The 20978-nt window shown below is 44.4% G+C and overlaps 1 protein-coding gene across 1 annotated transcript in view; it reads left to right on the top strand.

Annotated features, from left to right (window-relative positions):
- The window catches only part of LOC147121817 (podocin-like), a 37714-nt gene extending 22221 nt beyond the window's left edge, over positions 1 to 15493 (top strand). Inside the window, exons 5-8 of the mRNA XM_085982325.1 lie at positions 3817 to 4020; positions 9414 to 9469; positions 10803 to 10881; positions 14916 to 15493. Coding sequence (XP_085838451.1) covers positions 3817 to 4020; positions 9414 to 9469; positions 10803 to 10881; positions 14916 to 15197 — 621 coding nt within the window. The 3' untranslated portion in view covers positions 15198 to 15493. The remainder of the gene's footprint in view (positions 1 to 3816; positions 4021 to 9413; positions 9470 to 10802; positions 10882 to 14915) is intronic.
- The last annotated feature ends 5485 nt before the right edge of the window (positions 15494 to 20978 follow it).

The raw sequence follows: 20978 nt of genomic DNA, 5'->3' as shown, positions 1-20978 counted from the left end.
TGCCACCACTGTCACTTCCCCATTGCATTTGCCACCGCCTGTAGCCCAGACTGCTGCCGCCCATGTGGAGTTGGTGCAGTCTGCAGCCGGGCCCTCCAGGCCCAGAGCTGGTCGAGGCCGTCCTTCAAGGGCATCTGTAGTCTCTGGTTCTGACAATCAACAGCCTTCCACCGGCCTTGCTGCAGTCACTGGGGCCCCATTACGGAGGAGCAGTAGAGTGGAAGGGGGAAGTACGCAAGGGAAAGAGATCACCCTCGAAGGGCAAAAAGTAGGCGGTGTGACGGAATGTTGGGAATTTTTTTATTAAAGGCTGAAGTTCGTGTTCAAACTTTTGTTTAGTGTTTTGGACATTATCTCCAGGTTGTGAGAACCAGTTATGTTAATTAATGATTTTTTGTGTTTGTTTCTATTAGTTTGTCATGAAGAAATGACACACACAGAGTTTGTAAAATAAAAATGTTTTTGTATTCAAAATGTACAGGCTTGGTCTTTGGAATCATTGCTGCCTTGGCCGGCTTTGGGGTTGCGGGTTGCTTTCATTCATGTTGTTCTCAATGCCAGAAGCCATTTCCTCAGTAGGGGCCTAGAAGTGGCTTGTTATCAGTCATTGACGGACGTCCCTTGGAGTTTCAACACTGTGGGCCTCCCTCCCGCCTTGGTGCTGCTGCTGATCATCCTCCTCCTCTTCCTCTTCCTCCAGTGGTGCTCCAAGGCCTAGTGGCATTGGCTGGGTCCTGAGGATTACCAGGTTATGAAGAATGCAGCACACAACCATGAAGAGGGAGACTCGCTCAGGCGAGTACTACAGGGCTCCTCCCGAGTGGTCCAGACAGCGGAACCGTTGTTTGAGCATGCCAATCGTCTGCTCAATGATGTTCCTGGTGGCGATATGGCTCTCATTGTACCGCAGCTCAGCAGGCGTGTTGGAGTTATGGAGCGGTGTCATCAGCCAGGTGCAGAGTGGATAACCCTTGTCCCCGAGGAGCCAGCCACTTGGCTGATGTGGTGCCTGGAAAAGTTCTGGCACACCAGTCTGGCGCAGAATGAAAGCATCGTGGCTGCTGCCAGGATAGCAGGCATTGACAGCGAGTATCAGCTGTCTGTGGTCACAGACCAACTGGACGTTTAAGGAGTGGAACCCCTTGCGGTTTCAAAAAACCTCTGCATTCTCATGCGGTGCCCGCAATGCCACATGCATGCATTCAATGGTGCCCTGCACCATGGGGAAGCCCGCTATCCTCGCAAAGCCCAATGTGCGTTCATGCTATTTGGCCCAGGTCATAGGGAAAGAGATGTACTGGCATCTCCTTTTATAGAGGGTATTTGTGACCGGACGGATACAGCAATGGACCGCGAACTGGGAGATATTGCCGATGTCCCCAGTAGCTGCTTGAAAAGGAGCCGGTGGTATAAAAATTCAAAGCCACTGTGACCTTCACTGCCACTGACAGAGACGTCCTGGTCCTCAGTTGAGGCTGCAGGTCTGGCTGCAGCAGGTGGCAGAGCTCAGTGACCACCTCCTTGCTGAAGTGTAGCCTGCGCAAACACTGCACCTCAGACAAATTAATGTAGGAGAATTGTTCTCAGAATACCCTGTGAGGGTAAGGTCTCCTGTGCAGAGGCCTGTTGGCCCCCTTCCGTCTGGCCATGATTGCCACTCTCTCTGCATCTCTGTTGCCTCCGATTCTGCAGGCGCAGGACAATGCCCCGAATCAGTGCAGCCCCCATAGTCTCTTGGCAATCGAAGTAATGAAGGTCAAATCCAAAAGTACCTGCAAAGTGATGCTCAGTAGCCAAAACTACTTCACACAGTGTTGACTCTATGCAGAAGTCTCTCTATCTCTCTCCCAGAATCTCTCTCTCTGTCAGAATGAGTGGTGCAAAAATGTCTACCACAGAAAAAGCCAGGAAGAGGGCACCTTTAAATAGCGCCCCCCCCCAGCCCCACACTGACTGGGAAACATTTCAGTCACCCTGTCGTTGCTTGTGCCAGGCAGAAAGGAGGGGGGTGCCACTCAATATCCAGTCCAAGGCGCCACCAGGGCGTTGCACGCTTGACTGACGTCACGATCTGCAGGCGCAGGAGATCGGGGCGGTAAACTTTTGCGTCGCCACAAAAACTCTAGTTAATTTCATGAGTGGCACAAACATTGCCGTGCCCGGGCGCTAGTTGATTTGCACCCCATTAGCGCCCTCTTAGGGAGGTGCAAACCAACCGAATTTTCCCCCCATGATCTTCCCTTTTCTTCTTTATTCCATCAAAAACTATTTATCCTTTTTCCCTTAAACCAATTTTCAATTTCTGATGTTTTCTACTGAATCCCGTTCTGTACTGATTCAAAATTTCAAGCTCATAGTCCGTGTCCTCACCCAAGCTTGTTACCTCTTGCACAATTCTTAACACCTCTTTTTCCAGTACATTGATGACTGTATCAGGCCGTTTCCTGCTCTCACCCTGAACTAGAAAATTTCATTCACTTTGCTTCCAATTTCCACCCTTCCCTCACCTTCACATGGTCCATCTCCGACTCTTCTCCCTTCCTTGACTTCTCTGTCTCCATCTCTGAGGATAGGCTATTAACAAACATTTACTATAAGCCCACTGCCTCCCACAGCTACCTGGACTACACATCCTCCCACCCCGCTTCCAGTAAGGACTCTATTCCATTCTCCCAGTTCCTCCGTCTCCAGCGCATCTGCTCTGACGATGCCACCTTCCATACCAGTGCTTCCGACATGTCTTCCTTTTTCCTCAACCGAGGATTCCCCTCTACTGTGGTTGACATGGCCTTTGACCGTGTCCATTCTATTTCCTGCACTTCTGCTCTCACCCCTTCGTCTCCCTCCTGGAACCACGATAGGGTTCCCCTTGTCCTCACCTTTCACACCACCAGCCTCCACATTCAATGGATCATCCTCCGCCATTTCCGCCACCTCCAGTGTGATCCCACCACCAAACACATCTTCCCCTCACCTCCCCTTTCAGCATTCCAAAGAGACTGCTCCCTCCGCGACACCCTGGTCCACTCCTCTATCATCCCCAACACCCCTTCCCCTTCACCCGGCACCTTTACGTACAAGCACAGGAGATGCAACACATGCCCTTTTACCTCCTCCCTTCCCACTGTCCAGGGCCCCAAGCACTCCTTCCAGGTGAAACAGCGATTTACTTGTACTTGCAATTTAGTATACTGTATTCGCTGTTCATGATGTGGTCTCCTCTGCATTGGGGAGACCAAACGCAGATTGGGTGACTGCTTTGCGGAACACTTCCGTTCAGTCCGTAAGAGTGACCCCAAGCTTCCGCTCGCTTGTCACTTTAATTCTCCACTCCACTCCCACTCTGACCTCTCCGTCCTCAGCCTCTCAGTGTTCCAATGAAGCTCAACGTAGGCTCGAGGAACAGCACCTCATCTTTCAATTAGGCACTTTACAGCCTTCATACTCAATCCCACGTACATACATGAATATGTCCAGCAGGGGCCTCTGAATATCAACAAGGAGTGGGAACCCTAATTTCCCCCTGCCCCACACCCTGTACCCCAAATCCAATTAGAATGCCCCCAACTAAGATGACTGGGGATCAAACTGGAACCTTCTGGAATCAAACTGGGGATCAAACCTGGGACCTTCCTGGTCTTTATGGATCAGCTACTATGAATAAAGTTGCTGTTCCTTCAGAGTAGTTTCTAAATGTTGAGCTGTTGGTATTGAGAAGGATTTGATTGGTTCCAGTTAGTGTTCAGTTGATGTTGAGTGGTCTCCACTGCAATAGCAGAAGTTGTAACACTCAAGATGCTGGCATTTATTTTACAGATTATATCCAAGGACATGGTGACTGCTGAGGTGAATGCCATCTGCTATTATCGGGTGGAGAATGCCTCCCTCTCATTAACAAGTGTCACCAACTCTTCTGTCTCAGTATCACTGCTGGTACAAACTATTATTAAACGGAGCTTAGCACATCGGAAATTCAATGAAATTCTCCTGGAAAGAAAAAGCATTGGCGATGAAATCAAGGTAATAAATCAAGGTATATGAAATTGAAGGTGCTACATTTCCAGGTGTAGGAATTCGCCCAATTTATCCTCCACTCTCCTTCAAAACTGCTGCTTTCACTCCTACCTCACACCGTGACCTTTTCCAGCTACTGCCCCATATCTAACCTCCTTTTCCTCTCTTGAATATTTTGTCACTACCCACCTGGATGTCCACCTCTCCTAAAATATTCTGTATGAATCCCTTCAGTTCAGCTTTCATTCTGTCCACAGCACTGACACAGAATTGCCAATGAACTCTTCTGTGGCTGCAACTTATCCATCCTTGTCCTGCTCAACCTCTCGTGTTTGACACAGTTGACCACTTCATTCAAATCCACTGCTTCTTTTGTGTGGTCCACCTTCAAGGAACTACCAATGCTTGCTTCTCCTTCTGCCCCTACATAATCACCTCAGGAATACCCTAAAGTTCCATCCTTGGACCCCCCTCCTTTTTCTCATTTACATGTAACAATATTATCTGCAGACTTGGAGTAAGCTCCCACATATATGTTAACAACAACCAGCTCTGCAGTTCCACCACCCTCAACTTCACAACTCAGTGTTGCCAGATTGCTTGTCTAAAATCAAGCCATAGGTGAGCCAGAACTTTTTCAAATTCAGCATTGCCAAGGTCAAACCATCCTATTCTCCTCCTGCCAACAGCTCTGTACCCTTTTTTTCACTTCATCCCTGTCCTCAGGCTGATCACTCATACTGAAGCATACAGTGTGCAAGTTTGATATCTTATTTGACCCTGAGCTGTGCTTCAAACTCCATATTCTATCCATTATCGAGACCGTCTATTCCATCTCCAACGTCATGTGGCTGTACACCTACCTACCCCGCCCCCCACCACGGTTGAAAAGCTGATCCATATTTTTGTTATCCCCACCCCCCTCCCCCCCCCCAGACTTGGCTTCTGCAATGGCCTCTTCACCAGCCTCCAAAGCTCTATCCAATACAAACTCCAACTTGTCCAAATCAGTGCTGCCTGTCCAGCAGTAAATTACATTTGCCCATCTCTGCTGTCCTCACTAACCTCCATTGGCTATCACATTCACCCAATTAATTTCATTCAAAATCATGACCCTCACTGACAAGTTAGTCCACAGCCTCGTCCAACCTATTTCTGCAATTTCCTCCAGCTATACATGCCATTCTATACTGTTCAATTCTTCAACTCTGACATCCTGTGCATTCTCCCTTTAACGTTTGCTACATTAAAGGCACTATATAAATGAAAGATATTATCATACCATTTGACCCTGTGCCTTCACAAACCCTTCTTCAGCTGGGAGAGCAGATTGGTAGGGTAGGATTTCTCTATAAACTCCTACAGATTTTCTGCTTTTTTTCATTCTGGTTTAATACTGTAGCTTTCCAATACAGCAGACCCTCCCCATCCCTCCAATATACTAGAACTTCTAGGTAAGATTCACTGTTTATGGCAACCTCTGGACTCAGAAGGGATTCCTACCAAACTCATTTTAATTCACAATTCTGAAAGGCATTTTATGTTGTTGTTAAAGCCAGCATCATAAAATGCAAGAGTATTTAATTGTATGTTAATGTAACATTATTATACAGACACTGTGGTCTGTTTGTGATACATGGGATTAATTGTTGAACGGGGCTTAGAGTACAGCAAGCAAGTCATCATAGGTTTAGCCCCATGGGTTTCTGTACAATAAGATTTTAATAGCATTACTGTAGCATTAAAAATGTATTTCCTTAAAAGGGCTGCTAGGCTTATCCACCAAATCTTTGCACCAGATTTTGCTGTCAAAATACTGGTGAGGCTAATTATTTATGCATTAAAGGTACAGCAATTTCTGGTGAGGGGCAGATGCGCGGTTAAATCCCAATACCCAAAAGTTGCTGTCTGAGTTGCACCACTCCATCATTAGCTTCGCAAAAATGGCATTTCACTGTCTTCCTCACCATTGAAATGCATTGGATGCCATGAAATTGCTGTATTTGCACGGTAGATATGAACTAAACTTGCCACAGAAAGTTAAATCTTGTAATTTTAAGTGTAAGTACCCTTTTAACTATGTTCATTACAAATGTTAATTACTGCCAATCAACCTCTCTGGCACTGAAAATTAACTATTGCAAATGTGGAGTCTCATTCCTTCCAGTATTAATTGCTGTTGGAAATTTTAAAGATATCAAATTTAATATTTAATTTTTTTTAACTTTTCCTTTCTGTCTCTTTTTTCTCTCTCTCTTAATCCTATCTTTCTTTCCCTCTTTTGTTTCTCTTTCAGTACCTGATTTGACATTGAATTCACACATTATAACTTACACTTCCTTCTCAATCCTTCCACTATTTATTTCTCAATCATTCAATCTCATTGGTTAAGGAGATACACAGTTGCTTGCCCTGTTCTCTCAGGTCCTAGATGCCCCATTTACCTCACTGTGCCATTATCAGCTCACACTTTCAGCAACTTAGTGGGCAAAAATGTTTTGAGCTGAAAAGTGCAGGTGCAAGTCTAACTAATGGCAGATGCCGTTAGATGCCCTGCTACAGCAAAATTTGGCTCATTATCTTTCTCACACGTCAATTCTTGTGACAGTATGATGGTTTATGCATTATCTTCTTCTTTTCTACTGCAGAGGCAAGTGTGCAGAAAGCTTATTGCTCCCCATTTGTCAGGTTCCAAATTAGTTTGTTATTTAAGAGCGGAGCACACGTGGAAGGATCTGCTGCCTGCTATAATGGCATATTCATTGCAGCTAAAATTAATTAGTTTATACTGTGATTAATTCAAAGTATATTTTTAGCTATGTCAGAATGGAAAGAAAAGCTGCCACTTTTATTGTAGTTGATCACAACCTTCGTTTTTCATATTGGCACTGAATCTGTGAGAAGGTGAAAATAGCTAGGCTTCATCAACTGAATAGCCACAAGACTTGGGAGAGGCACTTCTCCATTCTCATTATGCCAAGTATGTCTCTGTAATTGTCTTATTCATGAAATAAGTGCAGAAATTACATGTTCAGAACTCTGAGCAGATGATACATTTTACTCTGGACTGGCACAAGAGACGTGCCCAGCACATTGTGGTTTTACAGCAGTAGGCTTCTCCAGGTCAAATCCCAGTCCAAGGTTCCAACCCCTGTTGAAATGAAAGGAGCTGCTCCAGGACACAGCCAGCGAGATGTTATGATCTGGAATGCATGTCCTGAAAGAGTGGTGGAAGCAGATACAATAGTAACTTTCAAGAGTGAATTGGATAGATGCATGAAAGGGAAAAATTTGCAGGGCTATGAGGAAAGAGCTAGGGTGTGGCACTAATTGGATAGTCCTTTCAAAGAGCTGGCACAGGCACGATGGGTCAAATGGCCTTTTAAATGGACACTGATTATTTACAGTACATCCAGGTAATTATATTATGCTTGCAGCATTTCCGTAATGAAAATTAAGAGAGTCTAAATGCACACCCTATCAGAATTCTAGATTTGACAGTCCATGGTAGTGTACTAGATTATAAAACGATCTTGCCAGTCATCTGTCCTAGTCAGCTGGCCCCATACACTTACATAAAAAACTGGTCATTTTATACGTTATGGAGGAATTTTTCAGGGGGTCAGTGGGCGCGTTTGATGGCGGGTCGGGTGGGAAATTTTTTTTTGACAGCGGGTAGGGAACCCGCTGTCAACCCACCTCCACACTAGTCTTCCAGATGTTGGGTCTGTCATCACAGAACAGACCCAACACCAAGTGGCAGGAGAGGCAATTTAGATTATTAAGAGCTTGTTAACAGGCACTTAAAAACTATTTTAAACTCACCTTTAGATTTTAAGAATTCGCCCACGGCTTCCCCACTGCTTGGGGATCATGTCAGGTAAGGAGGTTGGGAGTTGTGTCAGCATGGGATGATTTCTTAACTTGACAGCTGCAAATGTTCTATAAAAACTCCCATTTCACAGCTGTTCACTTTCCAAGGTTAGAAGCTGTTGCTTACTGCATTTGGAAGCCAGATTGAGCTTTATGCAGCTTGCAAGTGTTTGGAGCAAACTCTGTATCCAGTGTCACCTTATTGGAACAACCTCTCTCACCATTGCAGATCGCTTCTGTCATCTCAACTTCACCTGCCATCTGTTCCATCAGCATCAGTGCCCTTGAAACTATCTTACCTTGGTCCTCAGAATTCCACCACGATCAGCCCCAACATCAGCAGCACCAGCAACACCAATCTTCTCCTGAATCAACTGATGTTGCACAGGACAGAGGGCAACAGCACCCGGCCACATTGCTGCCCGGGACTCCAGGGATGGCTTCACCATAGCCAGATTTACTTCACTTGATGCTGTACACCCTGGCTGCCACATGATGCGCCAGGTTGGCACCACCCCACACCAACACCATAAAGCATTCCTACAATGCCCAGGTCATTCCTTTCACACTCACCATTGCGGGGGGTACCGTTATGTCTCACCATTCACTGCAACTCAATAAGTCACTTGCAAAGGTGCACACACATCTGTCCAAGAACGCAAAGTGTTGAAAATAAAGATTTCAATGTTTGACACTACATTAACAAAAACTTTACACGAACATTGGATAAAACACCCAAGTGCCTACTCTTGTGTGTTGTTACTTGGTATGATTGCACAAGGATAAGGGTAAGTGTGAGGGGTGGCTAGTGAGATGGGGAAGTGATAATGTAGATAGAGAGGGATGGGTGGAGGTGCAAGGTAAGTTGGTGTGAGTAAGAATGTGCAGGAGTAGGGTAGGGAAGGCAGAATGATGAGGATGTGATGTGGCACAGCAGGATGAGGTTAAGTGTGGCTTTGTACTAATGTTTCATGATCTACTGAGATCATTGAAAGGTTTGTGCCACTGCAGTCTGATCCTCCTAACGACATCCTTGCTTGTGTCCTTCTGTGCAATGTGCAACCAGGCTGCGTTGATCTCCTAGGGAGGTCTTCTCCGCCCATGGGAAGGGAAGAGGAACTGCCTGCATGCTGTGACTCCTTCCATAAACATATGGAGGGAGTCTTGGGAGAGCCTGGGTGCAGCCGTTCAACTCTGTGCAATGCTTGTCAGTGTTTGCAGCACCTCAGTGCTGTAGAATACTGACAGCAGAACTGTTAAAATCAATTTGCGCACATGGTCCCTTTAAGTAAACTGGCTGATGACGCGTCAAGTGACATCATCAGATCCGCTTCCTTCATTTGGCCGGGAAGCGTGCTGGGCAGGCTTAACAAGCCCAATCAGCGTAAAATCATTTCACAGAGCGGGCTAGAGCCAGCAGCGGGGTTTGGATCCGCCACCGACCCTGGCCACACCGGACCCGCCGAGGTAGGGGAAATCGCGGCCTATAAATTCTAATCTAATCACTGCTCCATTTTGTTTTGCAGGTAGCACTGGATGCAGCAACCTGCAATTGGGGAATCAAGGTGGAACATGCGGAAATGTAGGTTTAAAGAAGGAAATTCACTATGGAATCATGTTCAGAAATCAATCATAAATTGATATCATCAATTTCAAGTGCCAGCCTTTGCTCAGTGGTAGCTCCCCATTCCAGGATTTAAGCACATAATCGAAACTGACCAGTAATGAGGGAGAGCTGCATTGTCAGTGGTACCATTTTTAGAGGAGGCATTAATGAGGTGCCATCTGTCTGTTCAGATGTGCCTAAAAGATTCCATAGCACTTTTGCAAAGAAGAGCAGGGAGTTGTCTTGGCCAACATTCGCTATCTGATCATTTATCTTATTGCTGTTTGTGGAAACTTGCAATGTGTAAATTGTTGAATTTGCCTATGGAACTACTACAGTTTAAAAAGTAGTTCATTGGCTGTGAAGGGCATTGGGATGTCCTTAGAACATGAAAGGCTCTATATAAATGAAAACCTGCCTTTCTTTTTGCAGAAAAATATTTTTGCTTAGAGACGTGGCTTTCAATTTCTGTTGATTTTTGTGCTTGAAAGAATACTCTGGGATAAGGCCCTACAATATCTTCAAATATCCTTTCTAAAAATTAAATCCCTAAATATGTTTTAAATGCCAGCATTTTTGTTTAAGTTGAAAATCTGTACATACCATAGCTCAACTGAGACACATGAAGGTAACTTGACCTTCAGCTTCCTCATGTCATGTCAAAGCCAACCACTAGGAGGTTCACAAGGGCAGCCTGAGTGGTGTCTGATTTTTCCTCCATATTTTGCTTTGGACGAGTGGTTAAATGCCTGGACTCCACTGACATACCCTACATCAAGAAATAAAACTGGCCCAATCCATTGTGAATCAGTTTAGGTTACCACAGCAGAGGTCAGTGTGAAGAATGAGCACTTTGTAAACATTATGCTGCTTATCTGACCCATGCTTTCCTGTGAATCCCAGAGCTATAATTTGTGATGATAAGCAAGGGGCAGTGGCTTACATCTGCACTGTTTGTAAAGTTAGCTTTCGTTGTGAAAAGTTCAATATAATGACTGACCCTGAGAAGAATGGCCACTTGAGCTCATTTGGTGGAGTTGGGCAACTGTCTTCAGCCAGGTTACTAGATGATACAATGTGAAAGACATTCCATTATGGCAGGGAGAGGGGCCAGGAAAAATGACATCAACTGAATGTTCAAACTTTGGTAGCGCTTCATCTGAAGGTAGGATAGTTTTAGTGCGTGATTGTAATTACCGGTATTCACTGTGCCAATTGTTACAACTGAGGTTGATATTGGAGTGAAATTGCAGGCCTGGATTTAGTGAAGCATAACATCCAGTTAATGGTTATCTACCTCTGGTCACAGTAAAGATGTCCGCATGCCAGCAGAACTTCAGCACTCATTAGCGGTGGAAGCAGAGGCACATAGACAGGCCAAAGCCAAGGTAAGGAAATGCTGAATTTTCCACAAAAGATCATGAACCATTAAAGTCAATTTATCAGTTGTTTCTAATTCATAAACAGAGAGAAACCATTTTAAACTAGGAGGCATTACCTAAAGAGAGCGAGAGAGAGGATAAAGAATAGTCATGGAACTCCATCCCCATTGCAGATAAATGTCTATGGGGTGAGGTTACTTGTCCCTGTTTCTATTTCCAAATAGCATGGAGCATCCAAAGACAGATCCTATGACAGCATGGCAAGCACTTACTTTACATAATTCAGAAGAATGATAGGATGTGAGCCACGATAGATTTAAACCCAGGACCTACTAGGGCTCTACCGGCTGGGATACCCAGCTCTACCGAATTGTCACATCATTTGGAATATAACACCAGCTTGTTACATAAAACATTCAATGGCTGTTCATTCATAGAATCATACAGCACAAAAGGAGGCCAATCAACCCATCATGCCTGTGCCAGCACTGTGGTAGAACTACTTAATTAATCCCACTCCCCTGCTCTTTCCCCATAGATCTGTATTTTTTTTCCCTTCAAGTATTTATCCAATTCTCTTTTAAATGTTACTATTGAATCTGTTTCCATCACCCTTTCATGCAGTGCACTCCAGATCACAACAACTCGTTGCGTAAAAAAAAGTTTCCTCATGTCGCCTCTGGTTAGTCAAACATGATTTGCCTTTAACAAATCCATGCCGACTTTCATTTATTAGCTCATACTTTTCCAAATGAAAATTAATTTTGTCCCGGATTATTGTCTCTAAAAGTTTCCCCACCACTAACTGGCTGGCCTGTAGTTGCCGGGTTTATCTCTTTCCCCATTTTTGAACAGATATGTAACATTTGCAATCCTCCAGTCCTCTGGCACCACCATCATATCCAAGGAGCATTGGAAGATTGTGGCCAGTGGCTCTGCAGTTTCCACCCTCACTTCCCTCAGTAACCTAGGATGCATCCCATCCGAACAGGGTGACCTTTCTACTTTGAGGACTGGCAACATTTTAAGTTTTTATTTATTCGTATATAGGGGGCATGAGCCAATTTTCCTTCCTTAGTACCTCAGCCATGCCCTCTACCTCCACAAGAAGGTCTCTTTTTTGGACCCTAATCGGCCCCAGCCTTTCTTTGACTGCCTTTTTACCATTTATGTGTTTATAAAAAGACGTTTGGGTTCCCTTTTGTGTTAGCCACTAAACTATTCTCATGTTCCCTCTTTGCACCTCTTATTCCCTTTTTTAGATCTCCTCTGTACTTTCTATATTCAGCTTGGTTCTCTACAGTATTGTGAACCTTAAAATTGCCAAAGGCCTCTTTTTTCCTGTCTCATTTTAACTTCTATGGGCTAGAAATTCATGTGGTTTGCACCACACGTTAGCACCACAAGGTGGCGCTAAAACGTCATTGACAGCTGTAACAACAGTTGAAGCCGGTTCCAGCGCCGCACATCATATGGTTGCTGACAGTGCTGCTGGTAAACTCGATCACCAGGGAGCTCACCATCATGGAGATCGTGACATCAGTGTGTGCGCAACGCTCGCTGGACGCCCAGTCTCCAACATTAGATTTAGCCACTTACCTTAATGGCAGTACAGAACAACAACAGGGAGAGCTGGCATCTATCAGCAGGAAGCAGGCTGCAGCAGTGATATTTAAAGGCACCATCCCCAATTAGCTGTACCAGACAGTGTTTTGCAGTTTCAGTGCCTGTTTGCTACTTCCTGCAACTGAAACAGCTTTCTTTAGTTATTTCACATTTTTCTGGTGACAGGGAGTGTTGATTCAAGTGCAGAAGTCACTCATTATTTGTTAAAGGCTTCTGCTTACAACAATTCCTCAGTCATGGGGGCTGCAGGATCGCAGGATTACTTCAGGAGGATGACAAGGTAGAGGAGGATGAGGAGAAAGAGGACGAGGACAAGAATGAAGAGGACGAGAATGAAGAGGATGAGGAGAAGGATGAGGAGGAGGAGGAGGAGGAACACGAGGGAGGGTGGAGGCAGCAAGACAATTGGCCTTCTGGATGGGCAGTCTGTGACCGGCTCATCAGAGTCCGATTCACATGAATGAAATCCCAGATCCCCATCCTACAATCACTGTCTCATGGCTTATCACAGCATCCACCTGGGCAAAAAGGTGAAATGAGAGAGACCAAAAATATTCCAAACACACTTAATAAATTTATCTATAAACCTATCACTCATATGACATGAATTCTAATAACTAATGACCCTTGTGTTTGCCATAGTTGAATAGTTGTCATTGTGTGCAGAGTGAGATGTGGGTGTGTGTGTTGCTAGGTAGAGATTGTTTGTGGGTGAGTGTTGGGGGTGTGGTACATTGAGCAGTGTGTGAAGCTCATGGTACAGATGGTAGTATGTAGCATTTGTTGAAGCCTTCACTCACCCTGACCACCCGTGTGAGGCCGTTAAACTTCTTCCTGCACTGGGTGTGGGTCCAGGGGACCACAGTGCTGCCCATGACGTGGTGTGCCACCTCCCTCCACATAGTCCGGCAGACTTGTGGCAAGGGCCTCCTGCCAGTTGGCAGGTACCGGACTGCCTGCCTTCTCTCCACTGCTAAAACCAATGCCTCCAAAGCTTCCACGGCGAACTGCCATCAGGATTATTAATAATAATAATAATTCTTCTTCTTCTTCTTCTTCTTCTTCTTCTTCTTCTTCTTCTTCTTCTTCTTCTTCTTCTTCTTCTTCTTCTTCTTCTTCTTCCAGCTCCACACTCAACAATGCTGGGAATGAGGTGCTGCAGCATCAATGAACCTCCCCTTTATGTAGTAAAAAAAGCCGGTGGCAATCATTACTTGAGTTTAGACTACACCCGATATTGGTCCAGCTTTTCAGTGTAACGCCAATGAGCTTGGGTTTTTAGATGAGAATCATGACTGCAATCATTTTAATGAGTGAGAACGAATTTTGCATGCAGTCTAGACGATTTTCAGCTGGTGCTACTTAACCATTTTTAGTCTAAACACTGCCCATTTCTTGGCTATAATGAATTTTTAGCCCTATATCTTTATTCACCCAGGGAGCTCTAACTTTGTATGCCCTTCCTTTCTCCCCTCATAAGAATGTGTCTCCTCTGTACCCAAACCATTTCCTCTTTTAAGGCCTCCCAATGTTCTGTTTTACCTACCAGTTTTGATTCCAATCCACCTGCACCAGATCCCTTTTCAACTCACTGAAGTTAGCCCTCCTCCAGTTAAGTATTTTTACACCTGATTGTACCTTGTCCTTTTCCATAACTATTCTAAACCTGATGATATGATGATGACTGTTCCCAAAATGTTCTCCCACTGAAACATGCTCCACTTGCCACACTTCATTCCCCAGAACTAGGCCCAGTGCTGCTTTCTTCCTTGTTGAGCTGAAAACAGACTGATCAGGAAAGTTCTATTGTACACATTCAATACAGAATTGCATGTATATGTACGCACGCACAATGCCCTAGGGTTCCCATTGCCAGTGCGTACTTTGAAAATGATCCTCCAATGTAAGTGAGTAATTTGTTTGTTATGGGAGAATGGTAATATTACAGAGCTACACTGGATTCAAATGAGAACATTTCAAACCATTTATTATAGATGGGAATTGGGGAAAAACTGGGTAGATAGTCAGTGGGGACAATTATAACTGACTGGGGGGTTGTACAAACATTCTCTGTTCCTAAGCCACCTTAAGATAGTATAACACATGGTAACTGAGAAATGGCAACAAGTACCCCATTGCTCTTTATAACGCTTAAAGGGTTGCAGGCTAATTTTCCCTTAAGACCTCTTGCAGCTGTATTAAAAGAAAAAATAATTATATAGACATTTCTTGTCTCTCTAGAAACAAAATATGTCTGTTGTATAAATCAGAGTTGGACTGAATTCTTTTTCCCTTACAGGTGGACCAATTTAATGAAGTATCCTTCATCCTAAGATCTAAGGAAAGCATGAGTTTCTGCAAACGGAATGATTTGTAGTGAGCCTAACTCTCAAACCCTTGTAAATGAATTGCAGGTGATTGCGGCTGAAGCTGAGAAGGAGGCCTCAGAAGCCCTGAAAACTGCAGCGGACATTCTGTCTGGATCTTCTGCTGCTGTCCAGCTGCGCTATCTCCACACACTGCACGCACTCGCTGCTGAGAAAACCTCTACCGTTATCTTACCTCTGCCTTTTGACCTCCTTAACATCATGTCAACTGTTAGCCAGAAATCTTTAGTGGCCACTGCTGCAGCTGAAACACGGAAAACGGCAGAGCCTCAGCAGCAGGAAGCCAAGACTGACTCTCCAATGTTATAGTGATGGGAATGACTCAATTCTAGTTGACAAGAATTGTATACCATTTCTTTCTGACAGATATGTAGATACTTTTGTCACCATACAGAGGTGCACAGCTAGCCATCAATATTGTGGAAGAATCATCTGCAAATAAATTATGAGTCATGGCAACAAAATGCATGTATTAACATTTTATTGCAAATACTCTGCATGAAATGTTCAGTGTTTATGGAAGTTAAAAAAAAATCAGGGCTAGTACTTAGTGAAGTCAGGCAATAGAAAGCAATCAGTTTGCACCCGAAAAGGATGGAACATTAAGATGCAGATCCTTTACAACAGAATATTATCAAATCTCATCAATTAGAATGCCTGGCTCATTTGTATAAGTGCAAGTTTTTCTTGTTACCATCATAAATGCTATGTCTGCTACAATATATAAATGTCTACAGGGAGACTGGGGTAAGAGTAAACACTGGCCTGTATTTTCCAGTGCTTACGGATGCGTATGTGGTGCGTACACGCCCGTAAGGGCCCTGCAAGTTCCGGGTTTTCACGTGCTAAGCGCCTGCGCGAAAACCCGTAACTTGCGAACTGTCAAGAACCTTCTTGACAGATCATCTGCATCCTTGGGAAAAGGGCATCCGCGGGTGGAGAGTTGGGCTATTTGCCCAACTACTGCACAGCGAATGTCTGTGAAATTCTTATGCCTGGTAAATGCAGGCATAAGGCCTGCTTTTACCAGCGTAAGAGATTAAATGAATATAAAAATAAAAAAATTTCAATTATTTAAACATTAAAACACCTGTAAAATAAGATTAGGTTATTTTTAGCCCCTTTAAAACATTTAGGGGAAAAATTCAGTGTCGCCCCTTTTGGGGCACTAATTTTAGCGCTCCGAAAAAATTAGTGCCCCTCCGCCTGAAATTCAGTTGTTGCGCCCCAAGCAGGAAGCACTCCACCTCCTGCTTGGGGCGCTACAACTGAATATCGTGGTGTTACGGCAGCAGCGCCAGGCGCGTCGGCACGTAGCACCGCATCATTGCAGGCCTCCCTCCCCTGATTAAAGGGGAGGAGCCTAGCGCTGCACACACCGGGGCCCTGCTGGACCACCAGGGAGCGGGGTGCCGTGAAAACAGCCTGGCACTCAAGAGTGTCGGGCTGAGCGATCACAGCCGGCACCTCAAAGAAAAAAGGGGAAGGGGTCAGGTGCTGGCAGTCGGTCAAAAAAAATGGCTGCCCGACACATGCCCTTTAAGTAGCGCCGCCGCGGCTGCAAAAATGCCACCCTGACCCTGTCGGACATATTGTCCGGCGATAGGTCAGGGGGCGCAACCTAAGTTTGTTGGATTTTGTGGGAGGCGATAGCAGCGCTGCGCCCGGGCGCTAGGGGATTTACACCCCATTAGCGCCTTCCGGGGGCACTAACGAGAGGTGCAAATCAACCCAATTTTTCCCCCTAATTAAATTTATTTTTCAAAAAATTACATTTTTGTTTTAAATGTTTAATTAAATTATATTTTAATTAATTTTAAATATGTAAAAAAAAAATATGTAAATATGTGTTTTATGTGATCCCCATTCATGCTTATCGTACGGAATCCCCATAAGCATGAATGGGGATCCCCTTCTTTCATCGGTTGGGCCAGCCCACGTGATCCATGGGGCACTTGCGAACCGCCTGCACCCCTGGGATACGTGGGCCTCTACGCATGTCTATGCATAGTGGCCCAGGAGCGTGAGTCTCCATGGATCCAGGGCCATCAGGTAGGTTGTAGATTTTTTGCCATTCAGAGGAATCCGCCTGCGGGAAACCTCTGACCGCAAATTCAGGCACAATATTTTAAGAGCTGTGTTCCAAAATCAATAGTGACTAAAAATAAATCACAGATCCTCTACAAGCCAATAGCTGCAAGAGGTCACAAGGTCCTGTGTAGTCATATTACTATTAGACTTATATTTATCTATCTTGAATTCTTCCTGTATCTTTCTTCAATGCTCTCCTTCCCCCATGCTTAATGGCAACAATTCTTATCCACAACTCTTAATATTGAAAAGTTGTTTTTAAAGAGTGGTTATATCTCTGCTATCAATGCATAACAACATTTGTACTCATGCACTGTAGTCAAGTCTATATTTCCCCATCAAATTATATAGGAAACTCTCGTTTAAATGGCACCTAAATATCCGGAATTCTCTATTAACCGGCAAAATTCATACTCCGAAAACAACACCTCAATAACCGGAAATGTTGCCGAGTCAGAGTCTCCCACAGTGGCCGAGTTAGTCAGTGGGGGTAGTTCTCCAAACTGCCACTACTCGGCTTCTTGGCGCTGTTGGAAGTCCGAACACCTCAATAACAGGAGTCTGACTCTTCCGCGCTGCCGGTAGTCTCTTCCGTTTGGCCAATTACTGTATACTGCACATTTCTTGATTTTTTTATTTTTGTTTGTTAAAAATAGCCTCGGTAGATAACCCTCTCTGTCATCCGAAATTTTTAATCAACTGGCATCATCCCTGTCCCGTCAGTGCCGGATACCAAAGAGTTTTCTGTAGAATGTACTGGTCTATCAGACTTAAAGATCATAAAACTGATTTGTTTTCCCCACTTACATTTTTAGTTTTAGGCCTCAGACTACTGGAATACTTGACCTCTGAGGAGTCTACAAATTCATGCTTAGGTTTGTTTAATTAACTTCCATAGGGTGGAATTCCTTGTGATCAGGGCATAAAACAAATACCCAGAAAGAAAGATTGAGTAAACTCGCACATAATTACACTACACCTGAACTTCCTTGACCATTTATGCCGATCTATCAATCCCTGCTCATTTAATGCCTCTATACTAAATACGTAAAAACAACTTGCATTTATATAGTGGCTTTAGCGTAGTAAAACATCCCAAGGTGCTTCACAGGAGCATAAACAGACAAAGAAGGAGACATTAGGACAGGTGACCAAATGCTTGGTCAAAGAAGTAGGTTTTAAGTAGCATCTTAAAGGAGGAGAGGTGAAGAAGTTTGGGGAGGGATTTCCAGGGCTTATAAGAACATAAGAACATAAGAAGTAGGAGCAGGAGTAGGCCATACGGCCCCTCGGGCCTGCTCCGCCATTCAATAGGATCATGACCGATCCGAATCTAGACTCACGTCCACTTCCCTGCCCTCTCCCCGTAACCCCTAATTCCCTTATCTGCTAGGAAACTGCCTATCTCCATTTTAAATTTATTTAATGTTGCAGCTTCCGCAGCTCTCTGGGGTAGCAAATTCCATAGATTTACTACCCTCTGTGAAGAAGTTTCTCCTCATCTCAGTTTTGAAAGGGCAGCCCCTTATTCTTAGATTATGCCCCCTAGTTCTAGTCTCACCCATCAGTGGAAACATCCTCATCGCATCCACCCGATCAAGCCCCCTCACAATCTTATATGTTTCGATAAGATCACCTCTCATTCTTCTGAACTCCAATGAGTAGAGTCCCAACCTACTCAACCTTTCCTCATACGTCAACCCCCTCATCTCCGGAATCAACCGAGTGAACCTTCTCTGAACCGCCTCGAGAGCAAGTATATATTTTCTTAAATATGGAAACCAAAACTGCATGCAGTATTCCAGGTGTGGCCTCACCAATACCCTGTATAACTGCAGCAAGACTTCCCTGTTTTTATACTTCATCCCCCTTGCAATAAAAGCCAAGATTCCATTGGCCTTCCTGATCACCTGCTGCACCTGCATACTAACTTTTTGTGTTTCATGCACCAGGACCCCCAGATCCCTTTGTACTGTAGCACTTTGCAGTTTCTCTCCATTTAGATAATAACTTGCTCTTTGATTTTTTCTGCCAAAGTGCATAACCTCACACTTTCCAATATTATATTCCATCTGCCAAATTTCTGCCCACTCACTTAGCCTGTCTATGTCCTTTTGCAGGTTTTTTATGTCCTCCTCACTCACTGCTTTCCCTCCCATCTTTGTATCATCAGCAAACTTGGATATGTTGCACTCGGTCCCTTTCTCCAAATCGTTAATATAGATTGTAAATATAGATTGTAAAGAGTTGGGGTCCCAGCACTGACCTCTGCGGAACACCGCTAGTTACTGATTGCCAGCCCGAGAATGAACCATTTATCCCAACTCTTTGTTTTCTGTTAGATAGCCAAGCTTCCACCCATGCCAGTATATTACCCCCAATCCCGTGATTTCTTATCTTGATCAGTAATCTTTTGTGTGGAACCTTGTCAAATGCCTTTTGGAAGTCCAAATACACTACATCCACTGGTTCCCCTTTATCCACCCTGTATGTTACATCCTCAAAGAATTTGAGCAAATTTGTCAAACATGACTTCCCCCTCATAAAACCATGCTGACTCTGTCCTATTAAATTATGTTTAATGTTAGGGGCTAGATCGCTGAAGGCACGGCTGCAAATGGTGGGCGAATAGACATACATGTGAGTTTCCTGAAATTATGCTGGTGAGACCACACCTAGAGCATTGCGTACAGTTTTGGTTCCCTTATTTAAGGAGGGTTATACTTGAATTGGAGGCAGTTCAGAGAAGGTTCACTGGGTTAATTCCTGAGATGAAGGGGTTGTCTTATGAGGAAAGGTTGAGCCTATACTAGAAGAATGAGAGGTGATCTTATTGAAACATATAAGGTTCTGAGGGGGTTGGGCAGGGTAGATGCTAAAAGGATGTTTCACCTCGTGGGGGAATCTAGAACGAGGGGGCATAGTCTCAGAATAAAGGGTCGCCCATTAAAGATGGAGATGAGGAGGAATTTCTTCTCTGAGAGGGTCGTGAATCTTTGGAATTCTTTACCCCAGAGAACTGTGGAAGCTGAGTCATTGAATATATTCAAGGCTGAGATAGACAGATTTTTGAGCAACAGGGGATTCAAGGGTTATAGGGAACAGGCAGGGAAGTGGAGTTGAGGCCAAAATCGGATCAGCCATGATCTCATTAAATGGCGGAGCAGGCTCGAGGGGCTGAATGACCTACTCCTGCTCCTATTTCTTATGTTCTTATGTTCAAAAGGGCTGTAAATTATGGCCAGAACTTTAGGCACAGCTGGAAACAAATTTTCCTGGTGTTTTATTCCAATTTTTAAAATTTCTCCTTACTTGCGACCTGCACTGTATTTTCTGTTACTTTGAATGCATTTTTATAGCATCAGTATGAGTCACATTAAGAATTGATAAGCTTCCATGATTGCACGTTCTTAAACATACTGGACTGGAGTTTCCTTTCTGTTACTTTGAATGCATTTTTATAGCATCAGTATGAGTCACATTAAGAATTGATAAGCTTCCATGATTGCACGTTCTTAAACATACTGGACTGGAGTTTCCGCATAATTTCTACCAAGATAACAGCTTACAATAGCAAAATATTGCGGATGCTGGCAATCTGAAATAACAACAGAAAATGTTGGAAACACTCAGCAGGCCAGGCAGCATCCGTGGAGAGAGAAACAGAGTTAACGTTTCAGGTCTGTGAAATTATGGTCTGAAATTGTTCAACTCTATGTTGAGTCCAGAAGGCTGTAACGTGCCTAATCGAAAGATGAGGTGCTGTTCCTCGAGCTTACGTTGAGCTTCATTGGAACAGTGCAAGAGGTCGAGGACAGAGAGGTCAGAGTGGGAGTGGAGCGGAGAATTAAAGTGACAAGCGACCGGAAGCTCGGGGTCACCCTTACGGACTGAATGGAGGTGTTCCGCAAAGCGGTCACCCAATCTGCATTTGGTCTCCCCAATATAGAGGAGACCACATCGTGAGCAGCGAATACAGTATACTAAATTGCAAGAAGT

This window comes from Somniosus microcephalus, chromosome 3 (genome assembly GCF_052327205.1).
Source record: "Somniosus microcephalus isolate GS21.2 chromosome 3, FLI_Smic_1.0, whole genome shotgun sequence".
NCBI classification, from domain to species: Eukaryota; Metazoa; Chordata; class Chondrichthyes; order Squaliformes; family Somniosidae; genus Somniosus; species Somniosus microcephalus.
Note: the sequence above shows the minus strand (reverse complement) of the source record. Positions and strands in the feature narration are given on the sequence as shown.